This window comes from Sorex araneus, chromosome 9 (genome assembly GCF_027595985.1).
Source record: "Sorex araneus isolate mSorAra2 chromosome 9, mSorAra2.pri, whole genome shotgun sequence".
Taxonomy (NCBI): Eukaryota; Metazoa; Chordata; class Mammalia; order Eulipotyphla; family Soricidae; genus Sorex; species Sorex araneus.
The window spans coordinates 48,190,176-48,215,198 of record NC_073310.1 but is presented as its reverse complement, the minus strand read 5'-3'; the positions used below and the strand labels follow the sequence as shown (position 1 = coordinate 48,215,198).

Here is a 25,023-nt window from a genome sequence, read left to right as displayed (position 1 = left end):
GATGCAATGCACAGATTTTGTTAGCTTGGCCTAAAGTAAGAACAGTGTGTGTGTGTGTGTGTGTGTCTGTGTGTGTGTCTGTGTGTGTGTGTCTGTGTGTGTGTGTCTGTGTCTGTGAATATGTGTGTCAAACTCTATCTTATATTTGAATATATACTTCTATTTGAATTCCACATACATCTCTTTAACTTTTTTACGTTTATTTTTAAAAATGGTGAAAAAAAATTGCTGTCCATGTTTGAAGAAGGAAGCTCATACAGACGTTGAAACTTGAGGTGCCTTCTTACATATATAATTATAAATATTTGCTTAACAGATTTTAGACATTATAAATGCATATGTGCCTCATACACCATGCTTACATAGCAATGTTCATGCACTACTAAACTTTTTATACTATGATTATAATATCAAGAGCATATACATCTCAATTTAAAAACAGCCCTGGAATAAAATCTAAAATCATATTATATAACTATAACCTAATTGAAGTCCGAAGTGACAGTACAAAGGTAAGGCATGTGCCTTGCATGTGGCCAGCCCAGGTTCAATCCCAGGCATCCTATACGGTCCCTGAGCACTGCCAGAAGTAATTCCTCAGTGCGGATTCAGCTGAGCATCACCAGGTGTGGGCCCCCGAAAAAAAAAAAAAATAAATAAACAAGTCTAATTTTGTAGTAACAAACTCTATATAGTTCCAGTAAGAATATTTTTTTATATTGAAAATTGATCTCAGGGTCAGAGAAATTATACAGTGGGTATGGTGCTGGCTTTGCATGTAGCTGACCTGAGTTTGATCCCTGGAACCATATACAATACTCTCAGCACCATATATGCAACTGCCAGGAGTCAGCCCTAAGCCCTGAATCAGAAGTTAGCCCTGATACCAATGGGTATGGCTCCACCTTGTCTCCCAAAAGAAATCTGATCTATTCAACCGTGTTTTCAATCAACTTTTTCTATAATCATAAAATACTTTCAAATCTGAACTCTAATAAAGTATTAATTCTGTAAACAGAATGAATATATTTCAAAATACATGTATTTGGAAAGACATTTTCCCACGAGATGCTCTAAGGTATTCGGAGTCACTCCCAGAGACTTTGGGGCAACTGGGCTGGGCGGGGAGATACAGGATGCTTGAGCCATGTGGCACCTGGGACAGCCTGGGCCACTCCATCAGAGCTCAGGTACTCCACCTATTCCTGGGAATCAAACCAGAGTCCCCAGAGTTTGTAAATATCACAGCATCTATACTCTCTCCCTAGTCCAGAAATATATCTTCAGTATGAATTATTATTAAATTATTTTTTAATTAAGGTAAACTGATGCTTATACTACTATATGGTATATTTTAAACTAACTGTGTATCCCCTTTCTGGAAATTATGTTGTCACTAAACTTAAAATATGGCACTTTGTCTTTTTCTTCAGAAAAAAAATTTTTGCATTCTTTACATCAATTAATGGGTTGAATAAGGTACATTCAATTAGACAACAAATGAAAAATTTAACAACTTGACTTACTTAGCCTTTCACAGCTATTGGAGAACTGTAAAAACACACAATTTCAAACGTCAAATTACTTTGTTAGTTAATAAGTTTAAAATAACTATATAAAGCTTATGTCATAATTAATTCTTCCTACCTATATACCCATTAAACAACTTTTGGTCACAATAAACAATACACTAGAATATTTAACAAGTTAGATGGACAGACAGCTGACTTCTTAAAAAAAAAAAAAGTAACCATATCCTGACCCCTAATGTTATTAAAATTCCAGTTATTAATCCTGTCTTATTGCCCTTTTGTTTTCATAACATTTTCATCAAGGATTAGGGAGATATTGTCAGGCTGGAAAAGCTTACATTTTCTGCTGTGATTCAGAACAGCTGCCATTCTTGTTTGGATAACCCTTCATTCATATTCTTCTACTTGTCCCACATTCCCCACAGCAAAATCACACAAGTTCTTACCATTTCATGAATCCCCGCAGGGAAATTAATGCCACAATCTATCTCTACTAGTTATTTATTTATTTTCATCAACAGTGCTCTACAAGGCGCCAAACAGATCCAGTGCTATGACCACCTTCGCATTTTCTCATCATGGTAGAGAGTCAAAGGCTTTTGTCACTGAGATGAATACAGTAAATACTGAATCTTTACGCCCTCTTTGTTGTTGCTTCCACTTTCAGAAACAGATATAAATGGCAGCAGTAAATGTTAACTGTATCTGCACATTTCAAATGGGTTTTTACTTTACATAGCAGGTTCCCCCTCTATGTTAAACCAGAAATCTCATTCAAAGCTACATTATCATGCAGGCTAGAGTATAACTCTATTTTTAAATGCTGTGTTTTCTGTAAGAGAGCTAAGACAAAAGCAAAGCCAGAGATGGAATTTTCAAGAATGCAAATAACAGGTGAGTTTCACTCCAAGACAACATCCACATAATAGGACAAGCACATTCTATCTTTGAGTGACCATGTGAGAAATGGAATGAGGGAGATGATTGGAAAGTGGTATACTTTGTTAAAATCATTACTATGATGTTAACACAAGTAAATGCCAGGTCTCTCTCAATCTAACATTTAACATTGACACAAGCCAGAAAAAAAAGTAGAAATAGAAATGGCTAACTGGTAAAGGAATGGTGCCAAATCAGTTAAATATAATTTTGCTGATATATTCATAAAAGACCCCAGAGAAAAGGTGATAAGAAACTCCTGGTATGATGCTTCACATGGTTTGTGTTAATTATCAACAACCCAACAAGGTCACCCTATGAGGGACTTTCCTTTGGCATAACTATGTACATAATTACTAAACATGCAAATTACAGCACACATCCACATCTACGTGCCACAGATTGATTCAAAATTATAAAAGGCTTGCCTCTATTTTTAATGACGCAGAAGAAAAGATAGCAGTGGACTTCCCCCAAAGTTTTATCTTTAGAAAAAAACCAAATCATTCTAAATAGTATTGTTAGGGCACAAAAAAGAAAGCTGAGGAAGGTCAGACACTTGCTCCTAAGCAGGTCAGCCCTGTTCCACAATACCACCGGGGTGGGGGGTGGGCACTACTGAGTATAGAGCTAGAAACAGCCCCCAGCAGCTGTGAGTGTGGCCCACCCATTCCTCTAACTAAATACACACTCAAACGCAATCACAAAAGTTCAAAAGAGTTTTCTATCAACTATTAATCTGGCCCAAATAAAATCATGGTTATAATCTCTCAGTAATCTTCAGAGTTTGCTTAGAATTTAACAGTAAATAGTTCCTCAAATTAATACTGACCTAATAGATGATAAAACATAAATAAGAGGAGTTGGAGAGATAGTGAGATAGTACAGGGATTAAGTGACTTGATGCAGCCAACTCCAGTTTGATCCCTAACACCACATCTGACTCTCTGAACAGAGAACCAGGAGTGACTCCTGAGCACTGCCTGGTGTGGCTCAAAAATCAAAGATAAAAAGGGGGGGAATGGAAAAAAGGAAGAAAAAAGATTTTGTCAGTGCCAGTTTTGTAGGTTTTATTGTTTTCCTTTCCTTTATAATTGGGAAAAGGATAATGTATTAACTATAGACTGGAAAGGTCTATAATTGTAAATTACTTTAACAAATGTGTGGGATTACGCATAATCCTTTATTAAAAGAGTAGTAATAGGCTGGAGAAATAGTACAGTGGAGAAAGTGTTTGCCTTACAAGCCGTCAACCCGGCTTTGTCCCCAGCATCCCATATGGTCCCCCAAGTACCACCAGGAGTAATTCCTAAGTGTTAAGCCAGGAGTAAACCCTGAGCATCACCAAATGTGACCCCAAAACCAAAACCAAACAAACAACAAAATAGAATAATAATTTAGAGTATAAAAATCATGAAAACAGAAAGAACACTGCTATAAAAAAAACTATTGTGCTCAGTCATAAACCATTTAAATATAAAGCAAAGTGGGAATTCCATGAGTTAAGGCCTTCTAAGTATGGAAAACAATCTTACCAGTCTGCTGAATCAGTGATTGTGGCCTTAGCCCAGGTTCCAGTTTCTGTTGTCACGAATCCCACATCATCATGGGAACTGGAAGAGGACTGGTCGGAGAGGTGAGGAGGAAGCACGGCTAACCTGTCATCTTCTATAATGACAGTGTCATCCTGGGGCATGTTCACTGTGGGAGACAGCTGGTATTTACCTGTCCAGTGAAAAAAGAAAAAGAAATTCTAGACATCGATCTATGTGCTTAATTTATTAATGTCAATATTTTGTTACATTAGGAAATGTCTAAATTTCCACACATCTGCTCCTCCTGGTAGGACAAAACAGAATCAGGAGTGTGTGTGTGTGTGTGTGTGTGTGTGTGTGTGTGTGTGTGTTTGGGTGTACATATACATACATATAATATATACAATACATGCATATATATTTAAATGACTGTCAAATGAGACCTCTTGTCTATTCCTTGCTCTCAAATATCAGCAATATAACCCTAGGCACATATGCAACTTCAAGAAACTAAATTTCCCAAGACAAGGTTAAAGAGCCAGAACATGGATTTAGGTGCTTGCCCCCATGCAGCCAGTTCTGATTTGATCCACAGCACCATACGTGATTCCCAAACATGACCCTCAGCCCAGTCAGGTATAAGCCCCACCCCCAGTGAATTAAAAAATGGGCAAATTTTCTAGACTTGAAAAAATGTGAAAATGCTATCTGAATTCTAAATTACAAACAGCCTATGAAAAATTTTACCAGGAAACAAGGAGGTATGTATCAATCATCCACTCATTCATTTGCTAGGCACCTAGCACATGAGGTTAGAAGACCTCATCAGTGGGGGAGACAAATGTATGGAAAGTGATCACTCATTGGTACTGGTACTGGCAAACGCACTGGAGCATGCGCAGACCGCCATGAAGGCTGAAGGCAGCAGATGTTGGGGGATCTCAACAGACTTAACACCTGACTCATGTATCCAATGTCTTCTCCATTGGGAGAAATGATGAACCTGATTTTAAACCAGGGCAATAACATCACTATGTGTGAGACAGAGAAAAGTCCACCACCGTATGCGGGGACACATCATACAGAGGCATGCCCAGAATCAAATTTGCAGCAGGAAATGGCAGTAAAAACTGATCACAATTTGCCTGCTCAGGTGGTTTTAGACCACACCAGGGGAGCCTTCAGATTTTGGCTTGTCCAAATACAAAAAAAAATGTAACATAAGAAAAGACTTAGAATTATCTTTACTAATTTGTTTCTTTTAGAAAAACCTGCTTGCTCAGGTTTATGCATCAGCATGGCACGTGTTTACATTTCTTTTTTAAAAAATTGGGTAACTTTATGACTCGAGGACCTAAATCTTTAAAGATAAAGCTGGGTCCAAGCATTGTCATCTTCTTCCTCAAAACACTGTTAGTTCCTCTGGTTTCCTTCCCAAATCTTCTGCCACACTTATGAGTAAAAAGCAATTTATCAAAAAAAAAAAAAACCCTTTAATAGAGAATTTTATACAGAAATGTGTATTATGGTGTAAGTATGTCACAGACCTGTCTCTCACAATAAAGTTAGGAGATTGGACAATATCTTTTGGTTTTTTTTTTGGCTTTTTGGGTCACACCCGGCGATGCTCAGGGCTGACTCCTGGCTCTGCACTCAGGAATCACTCCTGGTGGTGCTCGGGGGATCATATGGAATGCTGGGAGTCGTAGCTGGGTCGGCCACATGCAAGGCAAACGCCCTACCCACTGTACTATCGCTCCAACCTCTGGACAATATCTTGATAACGTCACAGAAGGGTAGAATATCTCAGATTTTAAGTCCAATGTACAAAACTGCTTAGTCAACTATACTGATTCCTACCCAAAACAAAAAAGTTCTGTACCTGCCCAACATTTTACACCTGGTTACTTTTCATTTATTTTAATAATAGCACAGCAGTTATGAATAGCTTAAGATTTTTTATTTATTTTTTTTAAGTTTTTTTAAATCGGTCTTTTTTTGGAAAAGATATTTCAAGCATAAATAAGCCTTTGAGACTGGAGATGTACATAACTTAGTGATAGAGCATATTTTTCATGTTTGAAGTCCACAGCTTGATTGACAGCACCAATCAATCAATAGACCAATCAATATGGAAAAAAAGTTCTGAAGGATGCATAAATTATGACTTATTCTAACACAACTTTGAGAATTTGGAGGCTACATGGATATATTAAAATTTTTAACATATAATGTTCAAAATAGTTCAATACAAGAGAAAAATAATGTACTTTTCAAAACACAAGTCAACTTGCGAAAAATTTCAAATTTATTCATTATCTATAACTACCCAATTATAGAAACATTAACTTCATAGAAACCTCTACTTAAATTTTCCAAGGTAAACCATTTTGATTTAAAATGCACGTATTTTATATTGAATGTAATCAAAATAAGGTGAAAGTAAAGTTAAATTAATCAGCTACACAGGAGGGGTGAGGGGGTGGGGGGAGGTATACTGTGATTCTTGGTGGTGGAACATGTGCACTGGTGAAGGGATGGGTGTTCGAGCATTGTATAACTGAGATTTAAACCTGAAAGCTTTGTAACTTTCCACATGGTGATTCAATAAAAAAAAAAATAAATTAAAAAAATGCATGTATTTTAGTAAATGGTGAGAACTATTCATTTTTTATGAATGGTCATGACAAAAGTATGCAAACTTAAGATTTATTGTATTCCTTTGCTAACTTAAAATCACATATGCACTCCAATTTGTTTAATTTAGCATTGAGGCAGCAAAAAAATAAAACCTATCAATAAGCTATAATCTATAAAAGGCAAATTTTCTAACACACATATACACAAAAACTTCCTCCTTAAGACATTTCCTTTTCTCAAAAAGACTTTAAAAATTTAAAAAAAAAAAACAGGGTGATCCAGGCTCATCCCAACTGACAGGTAACAACTGATAAGACCAACTATCACAGTGTTCAAATCAAGTTCCCAGACAAAAAAATTTATTAGAAATAAAATTTTTGCTGTAATCACAGAGCACTCATCCTTTACAGCAAAAATTAAAATTATTGGGCTCAGAGAATATAGACACAAGACAACCAATAAGTAATACAGAAAATCAAATGGTTCTTTCACAATGACCTTTTTTTTTTTTTAATAATATGTAGTTTAGGGTAGAAATATTGTATCTTAAGTGCTATAAATTTCATAAATTTAATGTAAGACATATTAGTATTAGTAGAATTTATTGTAAAACACGTTATATTTTTCTCTCACCCACCCTTGATTTGGTAGGGCAATATTCAAAAGAGCTGAGAGTCATTTATTATCAATTTTTCACTTCTTAACAAGGAGGTCAGGTTTGGGGACTTAACTCAAGAAAAATATTGTAGGAAATGAGTGATTAAGCTCTCTGGCTCTATATTCTACTAACCTCCACCCAGACCATATCAAAATGTCTCAATTAAGCTTACAAGTGTGGTACATCATAAATGTGAAATCTTAAAAGCAAACTTGAGAAACCTTTGTCCTGAAAAAAATTTTTCTTTTCTCACCTAGTTAATCAAGTTCTACAAACTAAGGTTCAAATCAGTTATTACCTTGCAGAGAAGTGAAACAATGAGATACGGAATGATTGTTTACTAAACATTTATTCATTGGTACATTTACAGAGAAGGTAATACCATGCATGACATGAGAAACAGGTGAAATGAGAAAAATTACTGGCAGTGATATCTCTTGCAATTAAAAAAAAACCCAAAACCCTAATGTTCTATTTCTTTATGTTGAATTCCTAACAAGATGGAATTATTTTCAACATAAATTTCTAAAACCACAAATATATGAATATAAAAACTACTGAGTATGAATTCTAAAATAAATACAATAGATTTTGGTTTTGCTTGAAACAAAAAAATTCTCTAGATAACAAAAAGTTGGAGGGAAGATGAAGGTCCAAGTGTCAATTTGTGGTGCATTTGTATATAGTCTACATAGTGGCAAAAAGGAGCAACAGCACAGCGGTAGGGCGCTTGCCTGGCAGGAGGCAGACCCGAGTTCGATTCCTCTGCCCCTCTTGGAGAGTCCGGCAAGCTACCGAGAGTATCTCTCCCACACGGCAGAGCCTGCCAAGCTACCCACGGCATATTCGGTATGCCAAAAACAGTAACAACAAGTCTCAAGATGGAGGCGTTACTAGGGTCCTCTCGAGCAAATCAATGAGCAACGGGATGACAGTGACAGTGGCAAAAAATTAACAATTGGTATGATTGCTACTATTGTTTTATTAAAACAGTCCAGCTAACTATAAAATATTTTTAAGGCTTTTAAAAAATGAATGTAGCTTTTATGTAGGCTCATTACAGATTGTGTTCTAATGAATGACCAGGATGAATCCTTGTAAATCTAGAACAATAGAGAGTCACTCCATACAAGATAGTATTTTGAGAAATTTTTGGTGACATCTCTGGTCCTTCCCACCCAAAGCTAAAGAAATCTATTGGACAGAGTACTCTGGGAACTTAGGACTTAGAAAAATATAATTACAGTTTTGGTTCAGAAACAGAGAAACTTTGCACCTTTAGACACATCAGACATATGTTCAGTCTATAATTCCCCAAATGAATGATAAACAGGCTGGGTACTTCAGTGATTATCTTTTTCAATTTCTGAATCAAGAATAAGTTCTGGAAACTGGCTGATGCCTGTTGCTTAGAAATATGTATACAAACTGAAGCTAATAAAAAATTCCATGGATATCACTAACATTGTCTAATCGCAGTATTCCCTCACAGAGGGCTATTTTAAGAAATAGGGAATAGCCAAAAATAAACAAAACAAAAATCTTCATGGGATCTTGGATCTTAAATCTTTTATTAAGTGGGAAAGTGTGGCTAAAAATAAGTCCCATGCTTCCAACTCCAACATCTCTTCCATTTTGGGGGGTATTTTGTAGAACTCTCATTTCTGGAACTTATTCCCATAGAAAGAACCAGAAAGTTTAATACTACCTATGTCCTAAAGTCCTACACATACTATATAAAAGTCTATGTGAACATTTACTATGTTTGCATAAGAATAATTATTTCTTAATCTGATCAGCTGAAATTTCAAAATAAAGTGATATTTAAATCACAGCAGAAAATACCACCATCTAAACCAGTGTCTAACCGAGAATCATTCAAAACATACAGAAACCAATCATTAACCAAAAGAAGACCTGAGAAATTTCCATGCACCAAGATACTATAGAAAACAATAAATACTATTTCTATTGGTTTAGGTTAATAGAAATTCAAGCTCTAATATCTTATATTTGCTACCTTCTTTTGATATTTTATTTGCAACAAACATAACTTTAATTGGGAAATGACGTTGCATTAGTTTGTTATGGTCAACAATACCAAAAAAGGGTACTGAAATGCTCATTTTTCCAAATAGTATACTACAGGTACGTAAATTCACAAATCTCAAGATAAATCAAATGAAGCATATATATTTCTCAGGACAAGCCAAAACTATATGGGTCAGTAGTTACTAATACATGTACAAAACCTGTCTGAAGAAAATATTTACCTCATTCCAAATCAATTTGGCCTAGCACCAAAGGGTAAAGAGTCTCTCAGGACACCACTACTGGGCCCCGAGGGCATGCAAAGTACATCTCAAAGCACAAAGCAGGGAGGGAAGTTACTGTCCTGGAAGGAGCATCTGGAGCTTTAAAAGTCCATTACATCTTTACAGAGGGAAGGGAAAACAAAGTCAACTCTAATGCAATTTTAGGAGGACCAATGAAGTCAGAGCTAACAAAATCAAGGAAATAGACCATGAAGAAACTGAAGGAGTCCTCAACCCATATACAATATAGCAAAAGGTCACTAGGCAAATTTAGGGTTTTTTTTTGTTTAAGTTTAGTTTTTCGCCTTCCTCTGAAGCATCAGGGATTGGAAGCAGGATGCAGGTTACAGGAGCTGGTGGACCAATGGTCTGATTCAGTATGGCAAGTCCTATGTTCCTATAATAAAGGGGAAATTACAGCAAATCACTTTGTATGCACACAGATCCGGAGACATATGCACTCTTTCTCTCTCAAGGGATCTGAATTTTCACCAATAAGTTATTCTAACAAAGGCAAAGTTTACACCAAAGCCAAAAGGAATGCGGAAGCCCACAACAGCAAAGAAAGTTACGATTAACAAGCAAATATTAATATAATCTAACTGCACCATCAAGACTGCCACCTAAAAGGCGTACATCACTTTTAGCTTCATCCTCAACCTTCACTTAGGCCTCACAGACAAAAAGAAAAACATTTCCAAGGTAAAATCAGAGCTGGAACATCTAAGTTGCGTGTGAAACAAAATAAGTATTTAGTAATTTTCCAAACTAGAAACCTAAAAGGATTAAAGGGAAAACAAACAACAAATTCTACTTGCTTATGCATCCTTTCCTATCATGCCCAGTAGAAATTTGTTGGAAAGCAGAGATTGTTTCTTAGTATCTGTAGCAAAACCATGTATATCTTGCAAATAGCAGGCTTTCCATAAAGACCTACTGATAAGTAAAATTAGGTTTTGTTCCTACGTAGTTTCATAAAGAAACTTGAATTGTACTGAATCTGCATTAAGTGTATGAAGAAAAGAGTTAAATTTAGGGTCTGGTTTTATATTAGAGCCTTACAAAACATACCAGCAATAAAAGTGTTTTATGTCAGGTGCTATTTTAATCAAAACAGCTTCTGATATTTTAAATTTGAAAACTCTCGCAAGCTAATCCCAAGATGAGCAACTCAGTAAATCCAACCACTCCTGTGGCAAAGCAACTCTTTATTAACTGGATCTGTTAGTAGAAAGCAGAAATGCTGCAGAGCAAGTGCTAATAACCTCATTACCCACTGGGGGCCATGCAGACAGTATGGTGTTGAATCCAAACAAAGGATGCAGAAAACAAGATTCAGGATTTTAAAATGAAGGCTTTGCGAAAGTGGAAATGCAATTATAATATGGTAACCCGCTCCTAAGTAAAAATCAAGTAAATGCGAATACTTCATAGACATGTGCTATACACACTACATACTATCAGCATGTGGATATATTTCCTCTTCCCAAATAGTATGGTAATCTGAGAAATATACAAATCATCGAGCCCTTCTTAGTAGAAACCACTAAATCTTTCTCTTTTTTCACACACAGGTTCACTAAGTATCTCACACAAAGTAAGAACAACCTGATCCCTGGAAAACATTTTGGACGATCATTGTGTTTTTTTTTTCCCCCTTCCATGTTACAGGAGCTAAAACTCACTTAACAAATAAATGTATTGATTGATTTCTTCACATTAACACTCCCTATATGATTATAATAAATCTGGGATTTTTCCCCCCAAAACTAGTCCTCTTTACATTAATAATGCATTAATAACCTTTCCACGAACCATTGAAAGCATAAAATAGGTTGTGATAAACAGAGTTTTACCTGACTCACCCATTATCCTACTGAGTGCAGCATTTCTTGTGGGTGATTCATCAAGTCCCTCAATTCCACTGTAGAGGGAATGGGAGATTCTTCGTTCTCTATCATCCAACATGGTGTCAATGGGCAGCTCAGGTCCAGAGGGGCTTCCAGGTGACTTCGGCTACAGACAAAGTAGGGAGGGCATATAGGGGAAATCAGTACTGTAGCCCATTAGCAGCATGGGGGAATTATAACAACTTGCCCAAGGCCTGCATCCAACTGGGTACCAAATGAACTAGAACTTTTCACCCTGTACCAAAATAATTTGTGATGACAGCTCTGCCTAATGACCAACTTTCTGTGCCACTTTATACTGTGCCTCCCACGAAGTTCTGTCAGATTTCAACCACTGGTGGGAAAATATGTATATTAAAACCTAAAAAAGGGGTCTATCTTTTTGCTTATTTTTTCCAATTTGACTGTTGTATCTGTTGAAGTCAATTTAAGTTATAGTTTACTTCAGAATTCTCTGTGATCCATTGCTCTATACAAGGCATGTTTTGCAGAAAGAAATCTGGAATTTAATATTCCTTTTGCACCCATAAAATGTAAATACACCTAATGATTAGCAAATATTTGTATGTATGTTGGGAGAAATTGCTACCTACTTTGCAAGACCCGAAGATCATTTACCAGTTCAGATGTCCTGAACAGTACATCAGACCTAAACTTATGTTAGAAATCAGGAACAGTTTTAGCTTACATATGAGATAATAACCGAGAGAAGCACATAACAGGATCATATTTTCTAATGAAGCGGGCAAAGATATATATTTCAAAGTGTATGCTATCTACTGTCTCCACCCCTCTCAGAGAACCCGGCAAGTTACAGAGAGTATCTCGCCCGCATGGCAGAGCCTGGCAAACTACCCATGGCGTATTCAATATGCCAAAAACAGTATCAACAAGTCTCACGATGGAGACGTTACTGGTGGCCACATGAGCAAATCAATGAGCAATGGGATGACAGTGACAGTGATGCTATCTACTGAAAAGGCAAAATACATAGTTCAATTTATATTGCCAAACATTAAAACTGAATGTGTCATTCTCTAAAATGACTGCTGTAAAACCCTGGAACCACAAATGGCCCCCAGAACACTGCGGGGTCTGGTTCACCCAAACAAAATAAATATACAATAAAATAAAATGATTGTGCTTTCTACCGTCAAATTCTTCTTCATAAAATAAAATGAACAGGGACTCTATGCAAGTAAGGCTTTGAAGCAAGTCTGCTTGAAGTAAGATTAGAACACTAGACTAAAGCCCTCCCGGTATGGGCTCCAGCACAGCTTTCGGAGCTGAAGCCTGCGGACCGCTGGAGGCTTTGTTGCTGGTCTGTAGCCAAAGGCAGAGAGGACTGGGGTCGGGGGTGGGAGCAGAACCTAACAAAGTGGGAGAAGTCTGCACATTCCAAACAGATGAAAACACAACTGTCTCAGTTCCTCAGACTGAACAAATTATTACTGCTGTTAGAAGCTATCATCTGTTTAATATAAATGAGATATTTAATGAAGTTTTGAATTGTGGACTTATCTCTCCCAGTTTGATAAGCACTGGGGAGATGTACTGCATTGAAGGGTCAACACAATTACAATTGGAGGCACGTCAAACTGCAGGAGAATAATAAACTTGCAGCACTAGTGAATTAGACTCAATAAGGTTTAAATTGTGAAATGAGGATTTATTTTATTAGTTTTTTTTTAAATTGCAGATTATAACTGACAGCTTTACTGAAAAGTAAATTAAATATCCAGGGTCTCTGGTGTAAAAAAATAGAATATTTTCCAAAAGAATACTATGCCTAAATTCCAAAGTACATTGGGGAGGTAAAAATAAAAATAAACAAAAGGAATCGCCTTTATTCCCTAAGAACAAGATACACAGATTTTTCTAATGAGCATGTACAGTAAAGAAACTCGCTAGTCAAATCTCAATTTACAAAACCTCCCTGCCATACAATAATTAATTTTATTATAAGACAGACACATATCCTGTTTGCTTAACAAATATATTTAACTATATAAATCTTCGAGTGCTTAGATGATAAAATTCTCTATAAAGCTTCTTCATGAGACACCCCTAAAGATCTCAAGAGGCTACTTTACAATTTTATAAAGTCTAATAAAAATTTCATTAAAAACAGCACATGCAGCAGACTTCCTAGGGAAAAACAAAATGCCTGTTCAGAAAGAATCAGGCACTTGAACACTTTCATGGCAAAGTGTCTATACCTCTCTTACCTCCCTAGCCACGTCCAATTTGCATCTCAAAAGAGATTTAAATGAGGCATCAACAGTATGTGACATAAATATTTAACAGAAGATACAATGCCTTTTAATTTCTTTAAAAAAAACTGATTAGGATACACAGTGTTGTTTTAAATCTTTTTTATGATTTTTTTTGTTGTAGCAAGAACATGAGTTTCAGGAGGAGACTGTGTCAAAAGGCATGAGGCGGTGCCCCTTGCCTGGAAGAAAGGCAGCTCTGCGTGCTCTGGGAGGCTCACTGTTCCCTGGCCCTGATCTTCTCCTTATACAAACACTCTGTCAAAATTAATCTCAAATTGAGGCAGAAACAAAACTTAAAAAATATAACTTTCATTTTGCTGTTTGTTGTTCAAATTTCAAAATTTTATAGACTTTTTTGTTCATTAAATATCTGAGGGAACTCATCAGTGCAAAAAATATTCTTTAGTCTCTATTAGTGGTTCATGATTATTTGGATACCCTCATAATCATCCCTGTGAAAATAAGAATGCTAGGCCCAGATCGACAGTACAGCGGGTAGGGTGTTTGCCTTGTAGGTGCTGGCCCAGGTTCGATCCGGCATCCCATATGGTCCCCAGAGCACTGCCAGGAGTAATTCCTGACTGCAGAGCCAGGATTAATCCCTGAGCATTGCAATGTGGGAATGGAAGGAAGGAAGGAAGGAAGGAAGGAAGGAAGGAAGGAAGGAAGGAAGGAAGGAAGGAAGGAAGGAAGGAAGGAAGGAAGGAAGGAAGGAAGGAAGGAAGGAAGGAAGGAAGGAAGGAAGGGAGGAAGGAAGGAAGGAAGGGAGGGATGCCTTTCACACACTAAAGAAAATTGAGCTAGAGGGTGAAAAAGATAATTCATCTTAGTAGGAGTGTAGAGTAAATCTTATTTCTAGCATAGAAATGTATATCACAAGTCAAAGACTATCTTCTCATCTTGAACCGGGCTTTTCAAATCACAATGTAGCCACTTTTAAAAGAAATTAATAAGGTAGGTGAATAATATTTAGGTAAACTAATATTTATCGCAATTTTATCTACAAAGATATAAATACCAGGACTAACCTGAATATCTAAAAACAATGTAAATACAGTCTGCTCTTAGAAATAGATTCAAATGAGCACAAATTGCTTTTTTATTCAAAAAATGGAAAGAAAACAATTGGAAATAATCCAGTGGGTTTGCCTTTCATTATATAATTAGCCCATCATTGGTTTCTTTTAAATAATGAATACAATTCCTGTAGAGTTGAGCTAAATCTTATGTTGTTGTTGGTATGCATTAGTGGGTCAAATACTATCTTTCACATAAAGAAAATGGATCCAACCATCTCTATTATAAACACTGCAAATTTGGCATGGATATGGCACTAATTCCCCCTCAGAAAATGAAAATCTGGAGCCTCATTAGCAATTACCATGGACTTGTTATTTGATATTTAAGTCTTTAAAGACTTTAGTCTGTTCTGTTCCTAATATCTGGTACAGAGCAGAAACTGGGTAAACAATTAGATGAATAAATTTATTAGTGAATGACTGATACTTTTCAAAATAGTTAAGATATCTTAAGCATACAAAGACAAATGGACGTAGTTTTATAAAGCCAAGGGCAGGGTACAATGTTAAAATGAGAATAAATATGAGCCATATTATAATTACATATTGGAAAAAGCACTAACATTCAAGATGGGAAACACGAAACAGCAAGAAAGGCAGGGATTAGCTTTGAAGAAGAGAGATGGAAGTGCTTAAGGCCCCATTCAAGACTAGGTAAGAGGCTATGGCGCTACGGGACATATGCACAATGGAATACTACTTGACCTTAAGAAATGAAGTAATGCATCTGCTGATACATGGATGGATATGGAGAGTATCATGAGAAACTAAATGAGTCAGAAGGAGAAGACACAGGATGATCTCACTCATATGCAGATTACAGGGAAAGAACTAATGACCAAAGGTAACAGAAATAAGAGCAAGAGAAATGGTCTTTAGTAGGAAGCTTGGCAAGGTGTGGGGAGGGAGGGAATATTTCAGGGAAGGGACCACTGTGAGAGTGATAGGGGGAAGCATTTACTCTGGACAAGAACTGGGTATTGAATGGAGGTCTAGAGATATACATGATACCCTGTTAGTAATGTATCCTTAACCACAATGCATAAAAGGGAAAAAGTGGGGAAAAGAAAAAAGTCCCTAGCATAGAGACAAACTGGGGGGTTGGGAGGGAGAATGGGGATATAGATGGAGATGTGGACACTGGTGAAGGGATTGGTGTTGGACCATTGTGTGCCTGAAACTCAATCACAAATAACTTTGCAATTCATGGTGATTTAATTTTATAAAGTTGTTTTAAATACCTATAACTTCCACACACATCCACACTGAACTTCCTTCACATTCTCATGTGGGCAACAGTAAGGATCAGAGGGTAGAAGAAAAGCTAAGATGTCATTCTACAGATATGTGGCTGACCCAGGATGAAACTGCCTCTGATGTAAAGACCTCTGCAGTCATTGTAGATTATCTTCCAACACGAATAATATAAATTGCCCAAACAACACAATCAAAGTCAATTAGGCCCACACAGACCCACAAAAGGAATAGACACCTTGCTTTTAACTTACTCTCTATCTACTTAACCTTGTCTCTATTAAGCAAATCACTTGACCTCTCTGCATTAATTTCTTAATACATAAAATGAATAATATAAAAAATGTTACCTGAAGTTCCTTCCAATTCCAGTATAACTTTATAATTCTGAAAGGATTAAACCCGAGGAGAGATTGCATTTTCAAGTAGTCCTTGTGACTAAATCCTTCAGCATGGGGTCTAAGTCAAAAGCACAGCTGGGCATATTCTCTACTGGCTTTCCATGAAATCACTTCTAACATGATTTATGAGAAAGGTGAATGACATCTAATAATGAAAGGACTGGGAACAATGTTGAACTGCAGTAGTTTCCACAAGCACTAATTTTCTTAGAACATTTATCTATAATTCTCTTAAACATATTATATTCAATAGTCAAGTTGTGACTCCCCTTCCCAACTTCTTCATGGTCTTCCCTAAATGCATTCTTGATAGGAAGTGATGACTAACTTCTTTGTTTCTTGCTTTAGATATCTTGAACAATGAAAAAAAGATGCATAGACTAAAGAAACTTTCCCCTGTGGATGAGAAGATGGCTCAACGGATTTGCTTTGCATGCAGGAAGCCCCTTGAGCACTGCTGGGGGACTGATGAGGAGCACACTGGCATGCCCCTGAAAACTGCAAGCTGTGCCCGCAAAATGGAATGTGGAGGAGGGGAAAGGAACTATTTCCCCCAAAAATATAATGCATTCTCCAGGGACATTAAAAAAAGTGAAACGTGCTTCTTTACCACTTCAAAGAAAAAAATCAATGTCAATGAAATATTTATAAATGTACTTAAATAAGAGCAACAGGTCTATGAAAGCAAATGAAATGTAGGATCACTGACCAAAAAAATTATTGTTACCTGTCAGATAATTTTCTTAAGAATTTTAGTTCTCTAATAGAAAGTAAGTTCTTCTAAAAGAGCAGGAACAGCTCTTTAGAACTATTTCTTATTATTCAGAACATATTTAGGTACCAGGTCTGGAAAGATCCTTGTGATGGAAAAATATGGCAGAGCTAAGGTCCCAGTACGCAGAATTTACTGCTATAGAGAAAGAAAACCAAAGAAAAAACCAAAACAGTGAAAGAGGCTACATACATAATAAATAAATAGAACTATAAGAATACTTTGGAGGAGAAAACTTAAATCTACATTTCTAGGATGAGGCAAGGATTGTGGAAACAGCTGAATTCAGGCAGTGACTGGGGGGTGGGGGGTGGAGAAGACAGCTGGAAAGATTGAGAAAAGAAATTCAAGATAGAAGCTACAGAAATAGTAAAGGCATTTGAGAGGTAAAAAGTGATGCCAGATCTAGTGTTTCAACAAGTGAAGGAAGGTGATAGCAGTTATAAGGCGGAGGTGTAGGGTATTGGGGTTAGGAGGAGGATATGGAAAATATACCTTACAGGAAAACTGGCTTTGGAGGAAAAACGCACAAATTTGGGGGCAATCTGCGAATTGGGGGAGAGAGACAATGATGAAGACCTCCATGAGCAGCTGGACAAAGATGTGAGGAACTAGAACAAGTAGAATAGAACTGAGGGCTGGAATCAGAATGAAGGGATTTTTTCCAAACACTGATGGTACTTGAAGAACAGGGAGTGACTATCACCCAGGAAACATGTGAGTAAGAAGAAACAGACTGGAAAGAACTTTGTAAAACACAAACAATAAAAAGAACTGTCTCAATGGTGTTTTATGGGGATAAAAGCTGGTGAAATATGGGGTGAGGTGAAACCAAGCATGAAGATTTGGAAATGAATTTTCTAAAAAAAAAATCCTTTTAATATATATAGTAATACCACTTTTATATTAAAAAGGAGGGGGGAGTGACAGATGTGACAAATGTAAGAAGTTTCCTCTTGCAAATTCTCCTTTTCTTTGGCTTGAAGTTTAGTATGCAAATGCCTGATTTAAGGATGAGTGACTAACGTGAGATTTTGGGATGTTGTCAGACTGGACCAGTCAGTTGAGTAATAGACCCAGGAGGAGAGAACCAAGCACATTATTCAGGCTTAAGGTTTACTCAAAACAGCAAGACACACTATGCTTACATCAATATTTACTGTAACATAATTTACACATATTCTCCCAGTAATTCGGGGAGATGTTTTTCCAGAAGTAATATATAACTTCAATGGTAGCAAAATCATGTCTTATGCCTTATGGGAAGCTGAATTGAGCTCTCTGTCTTCATATAATTCTTCAGTTAAACCCTGTCAGTACAAAAGACTTCTTGCTAGTATTACAAAGAAAGCACAGTGCTCGTGATACTTTTTTTTGATATAATTGTTTTATAAGCTTTCGGGATCCAAAGAAATAGTAATAACTAGCAATGTATGAAAATGATACCATAAGGAATATTGAATATTAAAGTCTATTACTGTCTATTGCAGCTGTTCCCTTACTTAAATCATTTTCATTCACAGAAATTCATATGCAAAAGTGAATGAGACACAAAGATACTTCAGCGGGATTCCAATTTTATGTCTTTTACAGGGCATCGGGGAATAGTCAGCGCTTTACCAAAACACAATCAGACTGGTACAGGTTTCCTTTCAAGTGTTTGGGGAATAATACTGAATACTTGGAATCAGACAAAAGTCATTTTGTGACATTCAGTATTTTCTTTTGAAGATAAAATTTAGAAGGTGTTACGCATTTCAGTTTGTACTTAAAAAGACTAAGACTATAGTATGTTCAGTAGAACAAAAGTTCCATGAGAGAAGGAACCCAATATGTATTATTTACCACAGTGCCCTCGTAAACTAACACATTTTCTAAAAATACTGCATGCTCAAAAATCATCTGTCTGATAAATATGATGCTATGAAATGTGAAATTATTCCATTTCAGAAAATGATCTAATACGGGAAACTGTAACTTGCAAACTATATATTGAGCTTTCTTTTTATGTAACACTTTGGGGAAGTTACATTAAAGTGTTACATAACAGCTAATGATATGGTAACCAATAAAAAAATTATAAAACAAGCATCAGACCAACAGCCTACTGTGAAGGAGTAGCATGTATAGCATATAATGAAAGTGAAAGTTTTCATGCTCCACAATTTAAGACTTTCAGTTAAGGTTACTCCATCACTGATTTTTCATTCCTTCCCTCCTGGCTTTTACACACCTTGAGGTTCTCCAGGTGTCTATTCCAAGCTTTGTGTTTGAGGGAGGGGTCACTCTTAGTGGTGTTCAGAGGGCACCAGAGTGGTGCCAGGGATTGAACCCTGGATCCCTTCATGCAAAGCATGCACCCAGCCTTTTGATCTATCCCTCCAAACAGACATTGGTTTTTGTTGTTGTTGTTGTTGTTGGAAATAATTTGTAACTATTGATTCTCCTTGTATAAATATGAACAATAAAAATTTAACAGTTGATATCACTGCAAAAGGTAATCGTTTGTGTAATAGTTACACAGTCATGTGTACATTTTGTTGCAAAATATGATAGAATAGATGAAATATCACAACAACCTAATAATGTGTCTCGTGGCACAGAATATACATCTTTAAATAAGAAAAAACATTTTAATATTCATAGTTTTCATATTGCATCACATCCTTGTCTTCTCTAACACATTTAAATGTGATAATTTTCTCAAAAGTGATATATGCGAGAGATTTGAGGAATAATAGTAACAAAAGCAATGATTTTCATATTTTCATCTGTAAGTGGGTAGACTCCACTCATTTTCTATAGATAGCACACAACATATAACCTACCTACAAAATTTACTTTATGTTAAGATTTTTATATTAATTATCTTTATTAACTTTCAATATTCCACTTAAGCGGAACATATGATTCTAGTTGATATGTCTTCACTTATTTGGGAAAGCAGAGGATTACCCTTTCCAGTCAATCCTAATTACACTCCACAGCCTAGGCTTAGAGTCCACTATGGCAGTATGTGATAGCTACTACTGAAAATAACAAGCACTCAGGGTAAAATACTCAACCATTATACAGAAATGTTCCATTACCTGTGGTTCTGCTTTCCTAGGTTTCAGTTATATACCATTAACTGTGGTATGAAATAGTTATACACAAAGGTTATTTGAGCAATGAAGAGGGACAACATGTTCATTACTTTCATGACAGTTTAGTGCTATTTTAAAATTGTTATAAATCTTGAAGGCAATACTTAATTTGCGTGATGTATATACGCTATAGGTATGTGTAAACGATTTTAAAATAGTTTACATGGTTGGACACTGTTGAAGGGATGAGTGTACAGGAGGAGGAAGAGGAACTGAAGAACAAGAAAGGAAACTTTACTTCAACAATGTGACTCAAGAGAGATTCCGTATTATGAATTTTCTAGCAGACATTTAATTTTAGATAAATGAACAAGCAATTAGTCTTTCAGTTTCTCTCTCCTAGGGAAAAGAATAGAAATTTTTGACCCTGAAATGAAGGCTGTGACCCTGTATCCAAGAAGAAAACTCAGAAAGACAAACCTTAGGGGGCTGGAGCGATAGCACAGCGGGGAGGGCGTTGGCCTTGCACGCGGCCGACCCGGGTTCGATTCCCAGCATCCCATATGGTCCCCTGAGCACCATGAGGAGTAATTCCTGACTGCAGAGCCAGGAGTAACCCCTGTGTGTAGCTGGGTGTGACCCAAAAAGGAAAAGAAAAGAAAAAAAAAAAAGCAGAAAGACAAACCTTAAAGTCCCAGCGTGACCTACCCAGTGGGCAATAAAACATCAAGGTACATGTAATGTGGACTATTTTGATCAAGTAAATGAAGAAAACAAATCATAATCCACTAATAATACAATCAAACTACAATAAACAAAATGATAGTATTTTGAAGTAAAGTCCCTGCCAATTCTGCCCAATGTTAGGATAGAAACTTGGTCTGATTATAATTTCAAATGCTAGTGCCTTTTGTCTTTTTAGTTTTTCATTTTTTACCTCATTGCACTTGCTTATTCGCCTCGCAACAATAAGCTGGATCATTCCTCGTTTGTTCCCTTCAGTAGACATAGACCTTCTGAGGGTTTCCATGGCATCTTGGTTTGTCTTGCCCAACAGGGATTCTCCATTTACTGCTATCAGTTGATCATTCACCCGAAGCCTTCCATCCTGGGAAGAAAACAGGTAAAAAATAAGTGCTATTAAATAGTCTGTTATAAAAGAAGTTGCTTTGCCTTTAGTTAAAAAAAAAAAAAAAGCAAAAAAAAACCATGTTTTAATCCTAATGGATTATGCCCAATTGAACACAAGCATAATAATGTCTAAGCAGCCATTGCAGCCTGTGTCTATTTCAATCATTTATACATTTGTAAATCAAGTCATTATCATAATCTGTTTACCAAAATAGCATACTAATTCAAAGGACACAAAGTGATTACTTTCTAGCTTTCAGAGACACCCATAGAGGTTATTTACAATCCAACACATGCAAAAGCTCAAGGCTATTAGACAATTGGAGAGAACTGCCCCTTCACAGACAGCCAGGAAATTTTCTCTAGACTGAAAAATAGGGTAAGTGACCCAGGGGCAGGGGAGTGGAAGGGAAAGATTAACCTTTACTTTATGGCAGATCTGTGGCAAATCTAAGGCAAAGCTAAGTCTGCATAGATGATCTTCATTTAAAAAGAATGACTATGGGGAGAAATCTGTGAGATCTAAAAAAGAAGTATGTGGGGGGGAGGGGGGAGGATGAGAGAAGGATGGGAGTAAAAGCCATGGACTCCATCCCCAACTTCACTGATTTTTCTGCAAGTTGTGTGATCATGGAGGGATATTGTGAGGAAGCCAGAAAACATTTGCTAAGGGCATCAGTATATGCACTTCAAATATGTCACTCTAGATCATTTGACAGAAGGCAACTGAGAAAGGCAGACAAGTAGGATCTTTGTCCTCCCCCATTCTGGCTATACATAAGCATGAATTTTCCTTTGAGAGGGTGTCTAGTCTCTTGTCCCTAGACAGGAAGGAGAGAATTTCCATGCCTAGAGACACAGACAGCATCAGGATGAGTTTATAGAAACAAGCCTCATCTTAAGAAACCTTACCAACCATCAGTTTTTCTTCTAGAGCTCAAAATCAACCACCCCTAAGAAGCTAAAAGCCTCTCTACCTTTGCCTTGTCACAACTCCACAAAGTACTGCCCTTTGTTAAAAGATGTCAAAATATTGGAGTTCAACCATTTTTAAAAAATTTTCACTTTATTTCTGTGGAGTCCACATTGCATATAAAGCCAGTAACGATATTATTAAAATTCAAAGAATTTCGCCCTAATTAGTCAAATCACAACAGAATTTTCAAAAAGCAGAGTTCATATTATCTTCCCCTAGAATCTCTTTCTAAAATCAGCATGCGTTTGGTGTTCCACTTTTTCATGAATGGGCATATGGTTTAATGAATTTGGCACTTGCTTACTTTTGATGCTGCTCCTCCATTAATAATGGACTTGACAAAGATTCCCAAATCTGCATGGTTCTCTTTGGAGCGATTTCCTTTGACACTGACACCAAGACCTGCTGATCCCGAGTCATTAAGTGGAACTTCAAATGTCAGAAATTCCCTGGTACCATCAGGTGTGAGAACAATATCTTCATCTTCTGCTTTCTGATAGGGAACAAAATTACAGAGCACATTACATTCCAATGCTTCCTTCTCACGGTTATTTTTAAAAACTGTTAATGAGCAATTATTTAATCACAACAGGCAGAGTATTTCGACCAAGTTCCATGACAAGATCCATGATAACTGTGCAGCCGTTACCCCTCCAGATGATTCCTGAAGCCAGCTGTTAATATTTTCATGCAGTACTTGTTTCAATATTGAAACAAACCAAAGCCAATTGTGAGAAATATAAGAGGGGAAAATGTAGTGGAAAAAAAGTATAGACACGCAGATTCTCAGAGTTTGGTTTTGGCTTCCCTGTTTACATATTCAAAACCACAGGAAAAAGCAGTAAAAGCAGGAATTAAAATAAATAAATGAAACTAATTTGTCCTCTTTTTGCACTAGGAACTTTTAATGTTATTAATAGTTTAAGGTTCAGTGACAGTGTATTATCATTTTATTCACAAAGAATAACAAATATTGATGAAATCAAGCCAGCAGAAAAGGCACTCATTTTCAGAGAACCATTAAGGAGCATTAACCTTCAACATCTGTGAGACAAAGTGTTGCTAAACCTCAAAGAAAAACTTTACAGAACTCCATTCCATACATAATAACAGCTGACAAATACAATTCAAGCAATGCTGTTTAATTAATTGATTGTATATGCAAACTATGATTTCAATTATAATTGCAGCTATCCAAGAACATAAGTAAGCTGTCTCAGAACATAACACATTTAAAACATGCAAGCTCTTATCAATCTCTTTCAAACAGTGAGGAAGAAATAAAAGCAAAATGGAAAGCCAGATGAAACAGAGAGAGCTTATCTATCCTGTTAAAATTTATTTTTGCACAAGAGAAAAGAAAGCACTCTAACTTCTAAGCTCCTCCTTAGAAATTCTCATCTTTGGCTAAGATTTTCATGACCATTCTTCAATGATCAACCGACCCATTAATACTGCCATAGTACAAAATCCTTGAATTTTTGAACTCAGTATTTTCAACCATAAAATGGACATGTGGCACAAGTTCTTCAAATTATATTTAAAAAGTCTCATTGAGACTTATAAGTTATTCAATCCATGGGTTTTTCAATTTTGAAATATCTCTGCAATATTCACCTAATCTTTCAAGCCATAATTATTAAATTATAACTGAAGGAATCATAAACATATACTAGCACATTAGAATATAATGTATCCTTCACACACATACAAGAAGATTATAACCAAGTGATGGAAATGTGGATATACTTCAATTTTCTTCTTTGTTTTAGCAAAAAAATTTTAAACATCTCATGAAAACAAAATAATTTTAATAAAGAATCTTGAGATTTTACATTGAATATGAGATATTTCATTAGGTAAAATAAATGTTGGAAATAAAACATTTATGAGTAAGAGATTTTGAAAATTATCATAATATGGCGTGGCATTTTAAAATCTTTCATTAATAAATTGTGATTTGTGAAGTTTCTAATTTAAATTTACAGGATACTGTCTATGTCATCTCAAAGGACATGCTGCCAAACACTTATCAGCATAAACTGCCATTCAAAATATAAACTAAAACTGCCAATATTGTAAAAACAGGAAAACCAATGTAATAAAGAATACAAAATCAGAAATTGAAGGGATATGTAGGACAGTAGCTATGTTAACTATACAAAGTAAACTTCAAAATCAAAGCCAAAATATTCCACATATTATATATATTTTAAAAGGTCCCCTGCACTCCTGATCTACCTATCTTTCCCTTACAAGCATTATACCATTATGCTTCAAAAAAAGCCAACGTCTGAAACAAAGAAAAGTATAAATTAGCAATATATCACTATGATTCAAAGTATCTTATACGTTTTCTACTTTGCACCTCTTTTTCGGTATAGGAAGATGCAATCCCAAGCAGTGCTCTTGGGCTACTCTTGGTGAAACTGTTAACTGGTCAGCATTCATTGCTTAGGCCCAGCTGCACTGGAGTATCAGGATGACAACCAGTACCCAGGATCAAACCTGGGGTCTCC

The 25,023-nt window shown here is 36.3% G+C and overlaps 1 protein-coding gene across 15 annotated transcripts in view; it reads right to left on the bottom strand.

Annotated features, from left to right (window-relative positions):
• The window catches only part of PARD3 (par-3 family cell polarity regulator), a 645,483-nt gene that overhangs the window by 235,520 nt on the left and 384,940 nt on the right, over positions 1–25,023 (bottom strand). For 8 of the 15 annotated variants that reach the window (XM_055147130.1, XM_055147126.1, XM_055147117.1 and 5 more), the window contains 4 exons: positions 22,809–22,997; positions 21,335–21,505; positions 11,476–11,635; positions 4,007–4,196 (listed from right to left, as the gene is read on the bottom strand). In XM_055147130.1, coding sequence (XP_055003105.1) covers positions 4,007–4,196; positions 11,476–11,635; positions 21,335–21,505; positions 22,809–22,997 — 710 coding nt within the window. The remainder of the gene's footprint in view (positions 1–4,006; positions 4,197–11,475; positions 11,636–21,334; positions 21,506–22,808; positions 22,998–25,023) is intronic. The other 7 variants (XM_055147131.1, XM_055147132.1, XM_055147128.1 and 4 more) reach the window with 1 other exon arrangement.